Below are 16,684 nucleotides of genomic sequence, written 5' to 3'. Positions count from 1 at the left end.
GTCCTCGAAGGAAATTAAAAGCACTGCGCCAATGACACACAATGTTAAGAAAGCAAAACAGTCTTATCGTTTATACAGAGAAAGTTTCAGTGGTCTGGATAAAAGATCAAACCAGCCACAACATTCCCTTAAACCAAAACCTAATCCAGATCCTAATCCCTAACTCTCTTCAATCCTATGAAGGCTGAGAAAGGTGAGGAAGTTGCAGAAGAAAAGTCTGAAGCTAGCAGAGGTTGGTTCATGAAATTCAAGGAAAGATGCTGTTTCCATAACATAAAAGTGCAAGGTGAAGCAGCAAGTGCTGATATGGAGGCTTTGACAAGTTATCCATAAGATCTATCTAAGATAATGATGAAGGTGGCTACACTGAAAAACAGACTTTTCAATGCAGATGAAACATCCTTCTATTGGAAGACGCCGTCTAGGACTTCCATAGCTACAGAGGAGAAGCCAATGCCTGGTTTCAAAGCTTCAAAGGCAAGGCTGTCTTTTCAGGAGCTAGTGTAGCTGATGACTAAATTGAAATCAATATTCATTTGTCATTTTGAAAAATCACAAAGCCCTTAAATATTATGCTAAATCTATACTGCCTGTGCTCTATAAATGGAAGAATAAAGCCTGAATGATGGCATGGTTTGCTTAATATTTGAACCCACTGTTGAGACCTATTGCTCAGAAAAAAAGATTCCTTCCAAAATGTTACTGCTCATTGACAATGAATCTGGTCACTTAAGACATCTGATGAATATGTGCAAGGACATGAATGTTGTTTTCATGCCTGCTAACACAACATCCACTCAAAAGCCCATGGGTCAAGGAGTAATTTTGACATTGAAGTCTTGTTATTTAAGTAATAGAAGTCACAATGCTGTAGCTGCTACAGACAATGATTCCTCTGATAGATCTGGGCAAAGCAAATTCAAAACCTTTTTGAAAGGATTCACCATTCTAGATGCCATTAAGAACATGTGTGATTCATGAGAAAAGATAAAAAATATTAAGATTAAAAGGCATTTGGAAGAAGTTGATTCCAATCCTCACAGATGACTTTCAGGGTCTGACTTCAGTGGAGAAAGTAACTGCAGATATGGCAGAAACAGCAAAAGAACTAGAATCAGAATTGGAGTCTGAAGATGTGACTGAATTGCTGCAATCTCATGATCAAACTTGAATAAATGAGGAGTTTTGGCTTCTTAGGGATGACTCTTGAGATGGAATCTACTCCTGGTGAAGATGCTGTGAACACTGTTGAAATGACAAGAGATTCAGAAACAACATATACAATTAGTTGATAAAGCTGTGGCAAGGTTTGAGAATTGATTCCAATTTTGACAGAAATTTTCCAGTAAGTAAATGTTATCAAACAGCATCACATGCTCCAGGGAAATCTTTCATGAAAGGAAGAGTCAATAAATGCAACAAACTTCATTGTTGTCTCATTTTAAGACATCGCCAAGGCCACCCCAACCTTCAGCAATCACCATCCTGTTCAGTCAGGAGCCATCAACATCTGGGCAAGACCTTCTACCAGCAAAAAGATTATAGTCACTTTCGAAGGCTCAGATGATTGTTAGCAATTTTTAGCAGTAAAGTATATTTTAATTAAGGTATGCACACTGTTTTTTAGAAATATTGATATCGTACACTTAATATACTACAGTATAGTGTAAACATAACTTTTATACGCACTAAGAAACCAAAAAGTTTGTGTGACACACTTTATTGTGCTAGTCATTTTATTGCGCTATGTGTTTTATTATGATATTTGCTTTACTGCGGTGGTCAGAAACCAAACCAGCAATATCTCTGAGGTATGTCTGTATATGAGTAATAAGGGAAAGCACCATGGCCACAGGCGCACTCAGGACTTTGGAGACTTGAAAGAACGATGTCCGCTAAAACAAGCTAGCACCTTCCTAGAGACCTTTACTATAATTCTACTTTGGGGAAAGGAAGGGCAAATTCAACTAATACTGATTTCCATTAATGCAGGTCCTGCACTAAGTAAGGTATGTCTTTACTTCCACCATGATTCAAAGGAGCTAAAAAGACATGTACCTAAGTATGTCCAAAAAGAATGTCAGCAATTACCTGAAAAGGCTATTATTAAAATGTTTCTCCCTTTTCCAAGTAGGTATCTATAGATGCCAGATAGTCTTCATTTATTTCAACCAAAACGTACAACAGACTCAACACAGAAGCAGATGTGAGAATCTAGTTTTCTTCTCTTAAGCCAAGCATTTTAAAAAGATTTGCAAAAATGTAAAACAATGCTACTCATCTCACAAAATTTTTTTATTTTGGAAAATATAGTTATGTTTCATAAAAACATATTGTTTGTGGTAACGTGATAGGTTTATAATTTTTGATGAATAAATGAATATTTCAAAGTTTCCAAATTTTAATTCCTAATATGATAAATGTTAACAGATATAACTTTCATCAATAACTTTTAAAATTATAAAAGTTACTAACACCAAAAAGTCTGAGAACCACTGTTACATGTGACCAATAAAAGATTGCTTATAATGAACAAATGAACTCAAAGGAATGCAATCACAATTTAAGTGTTCCCTAAACTACCGAAGCCATTAAGATTTTCTCATTTATTAGTACTGAGTAAACTATTTTTTTAATTTTCCACTGTTCTAGCTCTCTCTTCATTTCTTATTTTGCTTTTCTACCTCTTTCTCTTGATTAGAAATGCTACATGTTTGTCTAAGTTGTATAAAGGCCCTTTTAAAGAATCACTATCAAGAAACTTGAATTTCACAATTTTTTTGTGTGTTTTCCAATTTACTAATTTCTACTTTTCTATTATTTATTTTATTCAATTTTTCTTAATTATATTTTGTTTCTATTTCTTAGAGTTTAACACTGGGTTTATTTTCATTATTTCACTCTTCATATCCACAACAGAGTTTGTACTTTTCTACTATTTTTAAGAGGCCGTTAAAATATATATATAATTCATTTTTTTAACTATTTCTTCTAGGTCAATATTTATCAAGCATCCATTATTACGACCTTTTAAATAGAATAAAATATAACAACTAGTCAAGATGCTATTTCTATTCATTAGGTCCTCAAATATTTAAGCTAAACAGTTGGCTACCCTCTCAGTACTATGCCAGGTGCCTTGTCAAATGCAAAGCTGAACCCTCAAATGTTTGATGAGTACAAGAATATACATTCTTGTGAATCAATTAAAAAACAGTTGATACTGGCAAATAATTATAGACTAAATTATATAAGCTATATAAAGCAGATGTGTGAGAATAAACTACCATCTCCTACCTCAACAACAGAAAATTCCAGAAGATCCATACAGAGAACGTGGGGCTATTAAGGCAAGAACTGTATTTGGTTTATGACAAGCAATGCTTAACTCAAGGTGAAATAGTTCTAAAAATACAATGTTCTCATTTTTGTTTTCTCAAAAGCAAAGTATATCAATGCTTGCTCAACATTTGCTAACATTTTCAATTAATCATTTTAAATCCCTAATAAACACTAGAGAAAATCAATTAATAAAATAACAGACAAGTTTGAGACCTGTTCCCCAGATTGTTTCAAAACCTAAGTCATATTTTATATTTGTAATTTTTTATTTTTCTGATTAGTATTGACAATTATTTTTGAATTACACTAACAAAGAGGGGGAAATGGAAACCTTTTAAAAAATCAAATGGCCACCCAACAATCAACTTAATTAAATGAGTTATTATATGTAAAAGAACTTAAATCAGTTCCTGATACATAGTAAACGTTCACTGAGTGCTAGCTAGCTGGGTGTGGTGGCTCACGCCTATAATCCCAGCACTTTGGGAGGCTGAGGCCTCCTGAGGTCAGGGGTTTGAGACCAGCCTGTCCAACATAGTGAAATCCCATCTCTACTAAAAATACAAAAATTAGCCGGGCATGGTGGTACACACCTGTAGTCCCAGCTACTCAGGAGGCTGAGACACAAGAATTGCTTGAACCTGGGAGCCAGAGGTTGCAGTGAGCTGAGATCACACCACTGTACTCCAGCCTAGGCAACAGAGTTGAGACTCGGTCTCAAAAAAAAAAAGTGTTAGCTATAGCTACACATTTATCAAGTCCTTTCCACCTGACCAAAGAATTCTTACACTGTCCAGAAACTAACTGTAAAAAGCGTATTTTCGTTGCCTGGCACGGTGGCTCATGCCTGTAATCCCAGCACTTTGGGAAGCTGAGGTGGGGATCACAAAGTCAGGAGTTCAAGACCAGCCTGGCCAACATGTAGAAACCCCATCTCTACTAAAAATACAAAAATTAGCCAGGCACAGTGGTGGGCAACTGTAATCCCAGGAGACTGAAGCAGGAGACCTGCTTGAACCCAGGAGGCGGAGGTTGCAGTGAGCTGAGATCGCGCCACTGCACTCCAGCCTGGGTGACAGAGCAAGACTCCATCTTGGAGGGGAGAAAATATTTTCAGCCTGGTGTAGTGGCTCACATCTATAATCCCAACACTTTGGAAGGCCACAGCAGGAGGATCATTTAAGTCCAGGAGTTCAAGACCAGCCTGAGCATCATAGCAAGACCCTCATCTCTATTAAAAAAAAAAAAAATGTTTTTAGTTAGCTGGGTGGCTGGGCGCAGTGGCTCATGCCTGTAATCCCAGCACTTTGGGAGGCAGAGGCGGGTGGATCACCTGAGGTCAAGAGTTTGAGACCAGCCTGGCCAACATGGCAAAACCTCGCCTCTACTAAAAATAAAAAAAAAAATCAGCTAGGCATGGTGGCACCTACCTGTAATCCCAGCTACTAGGGAGGCTGAGGCAGGAGAATGGCTTGAACCCAGGAGGTGGAGGTTGCAGTGAGCCGAGATCGTGTCACTGCACTCCAGCTTGGGCGACAGAGCAAGACTCCATCTCAAAATAAATAAATAAAATAAAGAATAAAAATAAATTAGCTGGGCATAGTGGCCTGTAGTCCCAGCTACTTGGGAGGCTGAAGTGCAAGGATTGCTTGAGCCCAGGAAGTCGGAGCTGCAGTTAGCTGTGATCGCACCACTGCATTACACCCTGGGTGACAGAGTGAGACCCTATCTCAAAAAATACGTAAATATTTTGCTGTTTATTTAAAAGTAAAACTAAAGGCAGGGGGAGGTGGCTCACGCCTGTAATCCCAGCACTTTGGAAGGTCGAGGCCGAGGCGGGCGGATCACGAGGTCAGGAGATCGAGACCATCCTGGCTAACACGGTGAAACCCTGTCTCTACTGAAAGTACAAAAAATTAGCCAGGCATGGTGGCAGGCGCCTGTAGTCCCACCTACTCGAGAGCCTGAAGCAGGAGAATGGCGTGAACCTGGGAGGCGGAGCTTGCAGTGAGCCAAGATCGCGCCACTGCACTCTAGCCTGGGCTAGAGCACAGCTTTGCTGGTAATAATACATTCTTTCAAATTTGTACCAACATAATGGTATGTGTTATTATAACAAAGTAAGAGAATATGCTACTTTGAAGGCACATAACTTTGCTTCTAAAAAGCTTAAAATTCTACATAAAGACCATGATTTAAAAATAAAAGCTGTACTAAATGATTTTCTGCTTTTACAGATAGCAACACAAAATGACCTGTCCAGGTCGTTTAAGTGCAGGCCAGAAATCTGTCACCTAATCTCTAGGGATCTCTCTACCAACTGAATAGAATGTTACAGGTCTAGCCAAACCCCACAGCTTCAGAACCAGGAGATCTCACAGTGTTATTTATCTGTGGTTCTGGAGTATTCAAACCAACAGGTCTTATTAGAAAGCTTAGACCCATTTGACAATGAATTATTAGGTTTATGTTACTCTATGGCAAATCTAAAGGTCATACAAAATTCATTATCATCACCTACAAACATCTACTAGGGATTTGTTATAAGTAGTAAATCCATCTAATGAAGTATGAAATATAAAGCCATACTATAAAGAAGTATAAGATTTTATCCCTGCCTTCAGGGATGTATTATATAGTTAGGAAAGAACACACCCATAAAACAACAGAACAAAGCTATGCTTGCTAAGTGTTAATATAAGTGGTAAATTCATTCCTGAGCAATTATTTATTGAGCAACTGAGAGAGAGCAGAGCACAGTGGTTAAGGGCACAGACTCTGAAGCCAGTTTGCCTGCTTTTCCTTATTTAAATTATTAACACTCTCTGTGCCTCTGTTTCCTTCCTTTTGAGAAATAAAAATAATACCTACATGGGGTAAAAACCTAGCTTTCAGAGCTGATGAGATTTACATTAGTTAATACAGGTAAAATGCTTAGAAATATACCAGACACATAGTACACTCTCAATAAACATTAGCCATTAGAAATATTACTTAATATAAGGAATACCCAATAAGGACCAGATTCAAAGGAGCCAGTAACAAGGATTACAACTGTTAAAGGATTCAAGAAATAGGTTGAATTGAGCTGGGCCATGAAAAATGTGCTGGCCTTGAAATACAAAAGAAGGATGACATTCCAGGCAGAGATCACAAAAAAAAAATAAAGGTATCAATACTCACAATGTATACATGGAACAATAAACACAACATTTTGACAAAAAATAAAAACAGTCCATGTAAGGTAGTCCTTCTCACCCTTTTCTACCACAGTATTCTTAAATGATAAAGAATGAACTTCCTGGAAAACTGGGGAAATGGTCTCAAATGGTCCCCCATAAGCTCAAAATGTCTTCAAATTGTATCACGTTTTAGCTTAAAAAGCTAAAACTTCATGAAAGTTCTATTTGACTCCATAATTCAAACAGCCTTATTTCATTGAAAAATGTCCTCAAATAGTTACCAGTTATTCAATTACTCAATCTTTTTCATATTCTTTAGGTAAAATTGACATTCCAGGAAGATGTCTATGGATTCACGTACCACCAACATAACAGCACACTGTAAGGAACAAGTATACTTCTGTTTAAAAAAAAAAAAAAAAAAAGACACACACACACACACAAAATCCATGCATACATGGAAATACGGCATAGGAAAAAGGTAGTATTACAAATCAATGTGGAAAGAAATGACTACTAAATAAACGTTTGAGACACCACTGGCTTTCTAGACAAGGAGAGAAAAAAACTAGATCCCTATCTTTCACCCTATACACAAAAAGAAATCCCATATGAACAAATGACTAAAGATCAAAGAGAAAACTTCAAACTTTTATCAAATTATAGGAGAATATAATTACGAGATCAGGGCAGAAATTTCCTAAAAGTAACTAAAAAAATTTAAACCATGTAAAGGAGATTGATAAATTTCATTTTATCAAAATTTAAGGCCAGGTGTGGTGACTCACATCTGTAGTCCCAGCACTTTGTGGGGGCCAAGGCTGAAGAAGCACTTGAGGTCAGGAGTTTGAGATCAGCAAGACCCCATCTCTAAAAACAACAATTTTAAATTTAAAACTTCTCGTAAGTGGGAGGGGAAACACAATAGTATTAAAAGACTTGCCACAAACTAGAAAACAATTTTTTCATCATACATAAAAGATAATATTCATACTATATAAAGAGGTTCTACAAATCAATAAATGATGCTATAGAAGAATGAGTGGATTATATGAACAGGCAAATTACACCACACAAATCCACTTGCTTCTTTTTTTTTTTTTAACAAACTTATTTCCTCACTTAAAACTTGATTTTATAAAACACAAAAAAAAATTTTTAAGAGTTCTGTATCACAGAACATTAAGCAGTACAAATATCCATCGCTTCATAGGTTCAAGTTACATAAATTAAAGTCAAATAATTGGAAACTGATTCAATAGGGAAAACTATATATGAAATGAAGGTCAAAAGGAGCTACACCGCAATATTTCATTGTTTATAGATTATTAGTTACTTTCAGGACTTTAACAAAGATTCTGAATATTTAGACTTCCTTTGCTGTATTTTATACTTAAATATCTCCCTACCTATACTGAGTCAAGCTACTTGACCAAAACATCTGATTTAGGAAAGCATTTAGCTTTATAGCACAAGTTTTTCCATCTACAGTTACTATATTCAAAGGAATATACATCACAATGTTGACAAAAAAAACTCCTGGTTCCTTTTGAATAATGTGCAATAAATTCATGATGTTAACTCCATGGTGAGTCAAATAGGTACCAAAAAATAAAAGGAACAATTACACACAGTTCAGTAAGTATCATTTTGGTTTTCTCCATGTAAAAATTAACCAATGAAATAAAACATACCAACTATAGATGACTTGATTTCAGGAAAACGACATTTCAAAATTACAACTACATTATTTTCCTCATGTCATCCTCAGTCATTGACAGGAATTTTGTAGGCCACCATGCTATTTACTTTGTGGATTGTAGTAGTAAATGAACAAAGGCCGACTTCCTCAGAATTGGTAATAAACTGTGGTCCCGACTCTTCCCATTTTTCAGGTACAACCAAATCTTTGTCTGTGTAAATCAGCAGAACAAATGAACAAGAAACTTCCAACAGTGGCAGAAATGTCACTGTAGCTGTGATCTGTCTGATGACTGAACGGATTTCATCCTGGATAGCTTTCTGAGACTTTTCTCTGGGTGCACTGTCATCTTTTGCAGTCTTGTCATACTCAATATCAAACTGCCATCTTTCCAGGACCTCACCACTTTCAATATTTGAGATAACTACAACCAGTTTCTGAACTGAACACTTGTATAACCAATCTTTTAGTTGTTCTACCACATTATTTAGGTATTTTATGAGATCAAGATCAGTAGTTACAAGCAAGGTGAGTCCGTATTTCTGCACTCGAGTAAAGGTTTCAGATGGATAAATGCCACGCTGATATAAAATGCTGTTGATGCCGAATGAGAAGAACTCGGCCACGATTTCAGCACTCCCGCGCAGGGTGATTCCCTGCTCCCGGGAGAGCTGCAGCGCCATGGCCAGGAACACAAACAAAGGCACGCGCTTTCACTACGCGGACAGCAACCACAGCGGCTCCAACAGCACTTCCCCGCCAAGCGTTTCAAAAGTAAAGACCATCCACTTGCTTCTCAGAGTAAGTTCACTCTAGCCGGAAACAGCTTCTTTTTTTTTTCTTTTTTGAGACGGAGTCTCACTCTGTTGCCAGGCTGGAGTGTGGAGTGCAGTGGTGCGATCTCGGCTCACTGCAATCTCCACCTCCCGGGTTCAAGCGATTCCCCTGCCTCAGCCTCCTGAGTAGCTGGGATTACAGGCGTGCACCACCACACCCAGCTAATTTTTTGTATTTTAGTAGAGACGGGGTCTCACCATGTTGGCCAGGATGGTCTTGATCTCCTGACCTCATGATCCTCCTGCCTCAGCCTCCCAAAGTGCTGGGATTACAGGTGTGGGCCACCGCCTCCAGCCAGAAACAGCTTCTTAAGGATTCTACTTATTTTGTTTCCATGAGAAACTTTCAAGAGAAGAGGACGAACTATAGTCCCAATGCTGTAGTTGATTTCCTGGCCACAACAGATCATCATCCCACTTTAGAGTCCCCTCATCCTCTGCTAGCACTTATGCTGGTGTAAGCAGCTTGCCAGTAGAGCGATTCAGATCCTTTTATCTAAGAGGTTTGAAACTCTGGTTACCATGCCCTTTTTAGGCAATGGCTGTTGTATTTGTACATTTATTAAAATAATGGGCATGGGAATACCATGAGACATATCAGCGGATCCCCTGAATGCCAGACATATTCTTCTCTGTCCATACTGTGAAGATGATCAGAGTCAATTACCCTTGCCAGGATGGTGACTCTTTTTCTTCCCTAGTGATTTTGGCAAGAGGAGCCCAAAGTGACCAGACAGCAGGCATGGCTTAAAATTTAATGGAACTCTCATTGTGTCTGTTCCCTAGTAGGGCATTTCTACTTCTGGAGACAAGAACCTCTAAGCCCACAGGGTCTAAAGCTATATGAATGGGAAGTATAAATTCCTCAAGTGAGGATTGGGTGTGATAGTAAATGAGACCACTCCTATTCCATCCCTCGGTTGTTGAACCCCCGTACATATTACCTATTGAGGATACCTAATATAATGAATATCCATATGATGGCCAAGCATTCTGGAGGGATGGTACCCATCCTTGTAGAGGATCACCTCCAATCTGGCATCTCAATTGTACCTTTATGAGCCCATTACAACTGTTCTATCAATCCAGAGGATTATAGGTGGAGCAGTATGAGTTAAGACCAGTGGATTCATGAACTTTGGCCCACTGCTACACATCTTGCCTGTAAAGTGGGACTCTTGGTAAGAGACAATATTACTCAAGATCCCATATTAGTGGATCAAACACTCTGTAAGTCCTCAGATAGTGGTGCTGGCTGTGGACTTATAAGCAGAAAAAGCAAACATGTGGACCCAGAATATGTGTTAATCCCAAACTAGAAGAAATGCTGTCCCTTCCAAGGTGAGGGAAGGTACAGTTTTAGAGGCTTCCACCTGATCTTCCCCCACTAGGATAGCACTTAACCCAACTGGTCAAGGAGCCAAGTTGAGAGTTCTGCCAACTACCATGTATGTTGATTCCAATTACAAAACTGGGAACCAGAGAAATGACTCTGATAACAGAGACACACTGTGAGTTAAATCTGGGCCAGAATTCTATTTATTATAATTATCTGAGTCTCATACACCCCTCCCCATGCTAACAAGAGGAGGTCATAGCACTTTGGGTCCCCAGATTTCAATGTCATTTCACTCTGACCAATAATTCTTCATAAGTTTGCAGCCAAAACTGAATCACTGAAGATGACTAGGCAGAGCAAGCATCAAGTAGTAACTGGGCTGAATAGTGACTCAGAATCTTACAAAGAATCAAAACAAACCCACTATTACCAAGTTAGACCCAGCAAAGATTTCAAAGTCTGCCTGGCATTCCTTCAGTTGTTGCCAATAGAAATGAATTCTCAGACTGCTCTGGTTTGCTCCAGAACCCAGCCTATTAAATTCAGCCAACTAAGCATAACCATCTAGCTATTTGTATGGCTATTACACTTGTTATGGTCTACTTTGTTCTCATCCTAATCTTTCCACTAGAAGATGCTTCTATATGGTCTACTTTGTTCTCATCCTAATCTTTCCACTAGAAGATGCTTCTATAGATAGCATCTATACAAGATAGATACTCCTAATGCTATGTTTTATATTCAGTTAGACACTTTGATGGCACAAGAGCAGACTGTATGGTAAACAACGACATAAACATGAAAGATATCAGTGTAGAGATAACCTTTTCCCAATATTTATTATACTCTTTTCCCAATATTTATTATGGAATGAGAATGGGGGGACTAAGCAAAAAGAGGACCTCAACAGGAGAGCCATACAAGCAATTAAAAAAAATCCAATATAAAGGTAAAGAAAACAATTGTAAATTTAAAAGTATGCAGAAAATACATGAGATTAAATCAAATACCTTTATTTGGACTGCTTATGCTACATCGAAATTTTAAAATAGACTTAAAAACAAAAATTCTGGGGGGAGGGGTGGGGTACAAGTAAAGACGAGGTCTTGCTATGTTGTCCAAGCTGGTCTCAGACTCTTGGCCTTAAGCAATCCGCCCAACTCAGCCCCCCAAAATGCTGAGATTACAGGCATGAGCCACTGCACCCATCTAAAAACAAAATCTTATATGTAGTAGAGTGTCAATAATGGGATTATACAAAGAGAAACACATACCTTACCTAGAGAGCTAGTTTCCTAAAGCTATTTAAGCATATTTCCCCTTCCCCCAACTACTCAAATTAACTTCCTAAAACACTATTCAAAGGCTGGGCATGGTGGCTCACGCCTGTAATCCCAGGACTTTAGGAGGCTGAGGTAGGTGGATTGCTTGAGCCCAGGAGTTCCATACCAGCCTGGGCAACATGGCGAAACCTTGTCTCTACTAAAAATACAAAAAAATTAGCCGGGAGTGGTGGTGTGCACCTGTAATCCCAGCTACTCAGGAGGCTGGGGTAGGAGAAACACCTGAGCCCGGGAAGTCAAGGCTGCATCAGGCAATGATCGTGCCACTGCACTCCAGCCTGGGCAAAGAGAGTGAGACTCTGTCTCAAAAAAACAAAAACCAAAACAAACAAACAACAACAAAAAAAAACACAACACTATACAAGTCCATTTAAATTTAAATGTTGTACACCTTTTTCCTGCCATGATCACAATCACTCTATTCTCATGTCCTCCCCATCACCCTCTGGAACACTTACAGTGAATATGATCCAAAGTATTCTCAATACATAATACATACTCATATTGCAGACACTTCAACCAGTGATACTAGTTCTGGAATCCCACCACCTTTATCCTCAGTTATGGCCTCCCCTAACAGTATCTGCTCCTCCCTCCCCATTACAGTTTTCAGCATCTGGCTTATATGGTCTGGTCTCCCTGTTCACCACTATACCTATCATCATTTTCGGCAACTTGAACATCCTCATAAACAAGCCAGGCATTATCCTAGACATTTAATTCCTTGGACTGCCTCACTCCAATGATCTCTTGCCCCAACCCACTTAAGTCACTCACCCTCATACCTTCAGCCTGCAATCTTGTCATTATCAATATATATATCTCTCTGCTGGGATGTCTGTTTCTAGCATCTCACTCTCTGAACACCTCTTCCTCTCCTTTCAGATGACTTGCATTAAATACCACTACTCTATCCTTTGACCTCACAAGGAGCTCCTATCCACTGACACTACTACTGTTCCCTATTTATCACCCCTCTCAAGGTCCTAACCTTATCCTTACACAAGCATACATTACAGCATCTAGAATTAAAACCAATCCTTTACAAATGCATTTAACTCACTTGCTCCTCTCCACTGTTATTCCACCTGATCCATCTATGGTTGAAGCCATCTATCTACCAGTCCATGACTGTATCTGAGCAGCTAAATTTTGCTGAAGAAAAACATCTCATAACCTTACTGGAAGTTCACATTAAATTATTCACACTAAAATTAACACCACAGATCTCAGATGAACACTCAACACTGCCAGACATTCCTTCTACAATTTTTAAAGTCATTTTCTCCTTTCCCTGAATGAACAATTTCATATTTTCTTCTCTCTCCTCAGACTTCTCACATTTCCCATTCTCACCTCAATCATAGCTAGTGACCTAGCCTCATACTATACAGACAAAAATAATCTCATTTCTAAACACCAATGCCATCAATCTACCTGTTTTTATAACCATATTAACAGCATTCCTTCAGGTTAAAATGAAAAATATCTCTGTTGTTACCACAAGTCAGTATCTCCCCTCCAGTTATGCTCTATATCCCACTTCCTAATCCCTACTCAAGTATTTTACTTTTATAATTATCTCCCCTTTCTCCTGCATTATGAGTTTCTTCCTCTTCTGAATCATTCTTATTGGCATGCAAGCATGCCTTAATAACAACAACCATCTTTTTAAATTGACTCTACACTCCTTTGTAGCTACCACCCAATTTCCCCGTTCCCATTCACAGCAAAATTCCTGAAACAAGAGTTGTCTATACTGCTATGTCCCATTCTCTTTAACTTATTCTGATCAATCTTTTATTCCTGACCTTCCACTGAAACAATTCTCATGAATTTTACCAATATCCTCAATCTTGCCAAAGCCAATAGTTAATTAACAGAGAAAAAATTTCTGTCCTCATCCAATACCACCTCTTAGCAGCATTAACTGACCACTTCCTCCATCTGGGAACACTTCATTCTCTAGGCTTCTGTGACCTCACACTTAACTAGTTTTCCTATTACCTGTCTCTCTCTCTCTCTTTCTTTTTCTGGCTGCTTCTCTGTAAACCATCTAAAAGTTGAAGTGTTCCAGAGTTATGTCGTGGGCATTCTTCTCCCCCTACAAATGATCATATCCAGTCTAAACAGCTGTAAATGTGCCTCCCAAATCTGATTAGAGCCCTGATCTCATCCCTCAGCTCAACCAACCACCTAATCAATGGCTCCTAATCAATGACAAAACATGACAAGTTTTGACTCCTAAACAATGACAAAATATAACAAGTCCAAAGCAGAATACTTGATTATTTCATACTGCTCTATCTGCTCCTCCCCCAGTTATTCCTATTTCACTAAATGTCACACAATCCACATAGTTGCTAAGGCCAAAAACCTAGGAGGCTTCCTTGATTTTTCCACTTCCTAATTACTCGCATCTAATTAATACCAAGACTGATGACTCCACATCTAAAATACATTCTAAAATACATCTGCTTTTGGCCATTTGCACTGTTATATGCCACTATCACTTATTACCTGAAGTACTGCTAAAGCTTCCCAACTGCTCTCCTTACTTCCACTACCTATCCCCAACCCTTACCCACCTTCTTCCTCCAAATGTATTCTCTACAGAACAGCCAAAATCATATCTTTAAAATGAAAATTAGCTATTTCGCACCCTTGTTCATGACCCAATGGTGTCTCATATTAAATAGCATAAAATACAAATGACTTACCACACCATTGAAGATGCTACATGATCTGACCCCTACCTAACTCTCCAGCTTCATTCCTATCATTCCACCCCTCTCTTCTTTGTTTCCTTCCAACATGCCAAGGTTATTCAAGCCTCAGGACAACTGCATTTGTCTTCTCAGCCATACATTCTGTTCTTCCCAATCTTCCTATGGCTGCCTCCTCTCATCACTCAAGTATCAAAATCAAATGTCACCTCTTTAGAAAGACTCTTAATGGAAAAATTATCCCTACTCCTAAGTCCTCCACTTGTGCCACAAAACAGCCAAAATTCTTGTTAGAAATTGATCTGTCTTTTAAAAGATCTTATCCATCAGACAATACCTCCTCCTTAAAGAGGCCTTTTTTACCATTCAATCTAAAATTGATGACCCTGTTATTTTCTCTCATAGCTAATTATGCCAGATTGTCTCTTGGCAACTTAAAACCATTTTCATCATTCTATGCTCTTCCCAGGGACTAGAAATCTGGAAACTACATTCATTTTCCAAAATCCCTAAGAGCAAGGTTCCAGTTTTGCTTCTACCTCTTGAGAACATCTTGAGAAACATCTGAAAAGCTTTGGAAGGCAAAAAGACAACAGAAGCATTACTGCTCCTTCAACAGCAAAGGACAGCACATGGGCATCAGCATATGACACATTAGGTTTCACTCACAGCTTTCAGGTACATTTCTGTGAATCACCTGCTTCAAAGATAAGAGACAAGTGGAATCAGCAGCAGCAGTTTTTCAACAATTCCTGTTCTTTCTGACTTTCTGAATGGGGCAGTTTCTCTTATATTACTGTCTAGCCCTTCCTAACAGATTTGTAAGCCTGTAATTGCCTGTATTAAATTCTTCATGGCTTGAAATATCTAGGGTAGTTTTTGTTTTCCTGACTAAACCCCAATTGATATATATCCTGCTTTTTATGGCCCACTTATCAAAATCAAGAATCTTATATTTCTTAATTTTTGTGTTTAATATCTGTCTCCCCAGATATATTATTCCATGAACACAGTGATCACATTTGTTATGCTCATTATCGGTATCTCAAGCCCTGTGTTTTGGTGCAAATAGTGGTTGAATGAATGTAACACCTTAGTAAAATATTTCCACTCACTACATCAAACATAACAACTCCAACTCTCAAAGTTTCTCTACAGTCTACCACAATTTCATTAAAATAAAAAACAGGCCAGGCGTGGTGGCTCACGCCTGTAATCCCAACACTTTGGGAGGCCAAGGCAGGCAGGTCACAAGGTTAGGAGATCGAGACCATCCTGGCCAACATGGTAAAACCCCCATCTCTACTAAAAATACAAAAATTAGCTGGATGTGGTGGCGTGTGCCTGTAATCCCAGCTACTCGGGAGGCTGAGGTAGAAGAATCGCTTGAGCCAGGGAGTCAGAGGTTGCAGTGAGCTGAGATCACGCCACCGCACTGCAGCCCGGCGACAGAGAGAGACTCTGTCTCAAATAAATAAATAAATGTTTTAAAAAATTTAAGAAAAAAAAAAACAGCAGCTCTTGGACTTTGCCTTCCTTACTTCATTTGCTTATTCAGACACCTCAAAGCCTTAGGATTACTCTTCATTTCTACCCAGCACTCTGGAACTCTTCCTCTTTCACTACAACACAATCAAGAAATCTCAGGCTAGCTTTTTACTTTTAGACGTATAAGATTGTATACTTTGTGATTAATAAGAAATGAGGTTATCCTGTGATGAAACCACTAATGCAATCTGAGTTTCTAATCTAAATATCTGATTTTGATTTTTTTTAGGAAAGCCAAGAATTCACCTTTTTTTTTTTTTTTTTTTTTTTGAGATGGAGTTTCACTCTTGTCCAGGCTGGTGTGCAATGGCACAAATCTCGGCTCACTGTAACCTCCGCCTCCCAGTTCAAGCGATTCTCCTGTGTCAGCCTCCAGAGTAGCTGATTACAGTAGTAGAGTACAGGCACTTGCCACCACACCAGGCTAATTTATGTATTTTTAGTAGAGACAGGATTTTACCATGTTGGTCAGGCTGGTCTCAAACTCCTGACCTCAGGTGATCCACCTGCCTCGGCCTCCCAAAGTGCTGGGATTACAGGCGTAAGCCACTGCGCCCGGACAATTCATCATCTTTTAATTTATTTATGTCAATTTCTTTAGAGATGTGGGGGTCTCACTCTGTTGCCCAGTCTGGAGGCAGTGGTGCAATCAGAGCACAATGCAGC

General features: G+C 38.8%; 2 protein-coding genes across 4 annotated transcripts in view; both read right to left on the bottom strand.

The window, feature by feature from the left end:
- MNAT1 (MNAT1 component of CDK activating kinase) overlaps positions 1-16,684 on the bottom strand; it is a 236,227-nt gene that overhangs the window by 187,984 nt on the left and 31,559 nt on the right. The gene's annotated exons all lie outside the window — the stretch shown is intronic.
- Positions 9-15,592, bottom strand: LOC129012996 (mitotic spindle assembly checkpoint protein MAD2A-like). Its single transcript, XM_063651663.1, has one exon. It carries the CDS (start codon positions 8,907-8,909, stop codon positions 8,292-8,294), a length of 618 nt encoding a protein of 205 aa, XP_063507733.1. The 5' UTR covers positions 8,910-15,592; the 3' UTR covers positions 9-8,291.

The sequence above is a fragment of the Pongo pygmaeus genome, chromosome 15 (genome assembly GCF_028885625.2).
Source record: "Pongo pygmaeus isolate AG05252 chromosome 15, NHGRI_mPonPyg2-v2.0_pri, whole genome shotgun sequence".
In the NCBI taxonomy this organism is placed as follows: Eukaryota; Metazoa; Chordata; class Mammalia; order Primates; family Hominidae; genus Pongo; species Pongo pygmaeus.
This window is presented reverse-complemented; position numbering and strand designations above follow the sequence as displayed.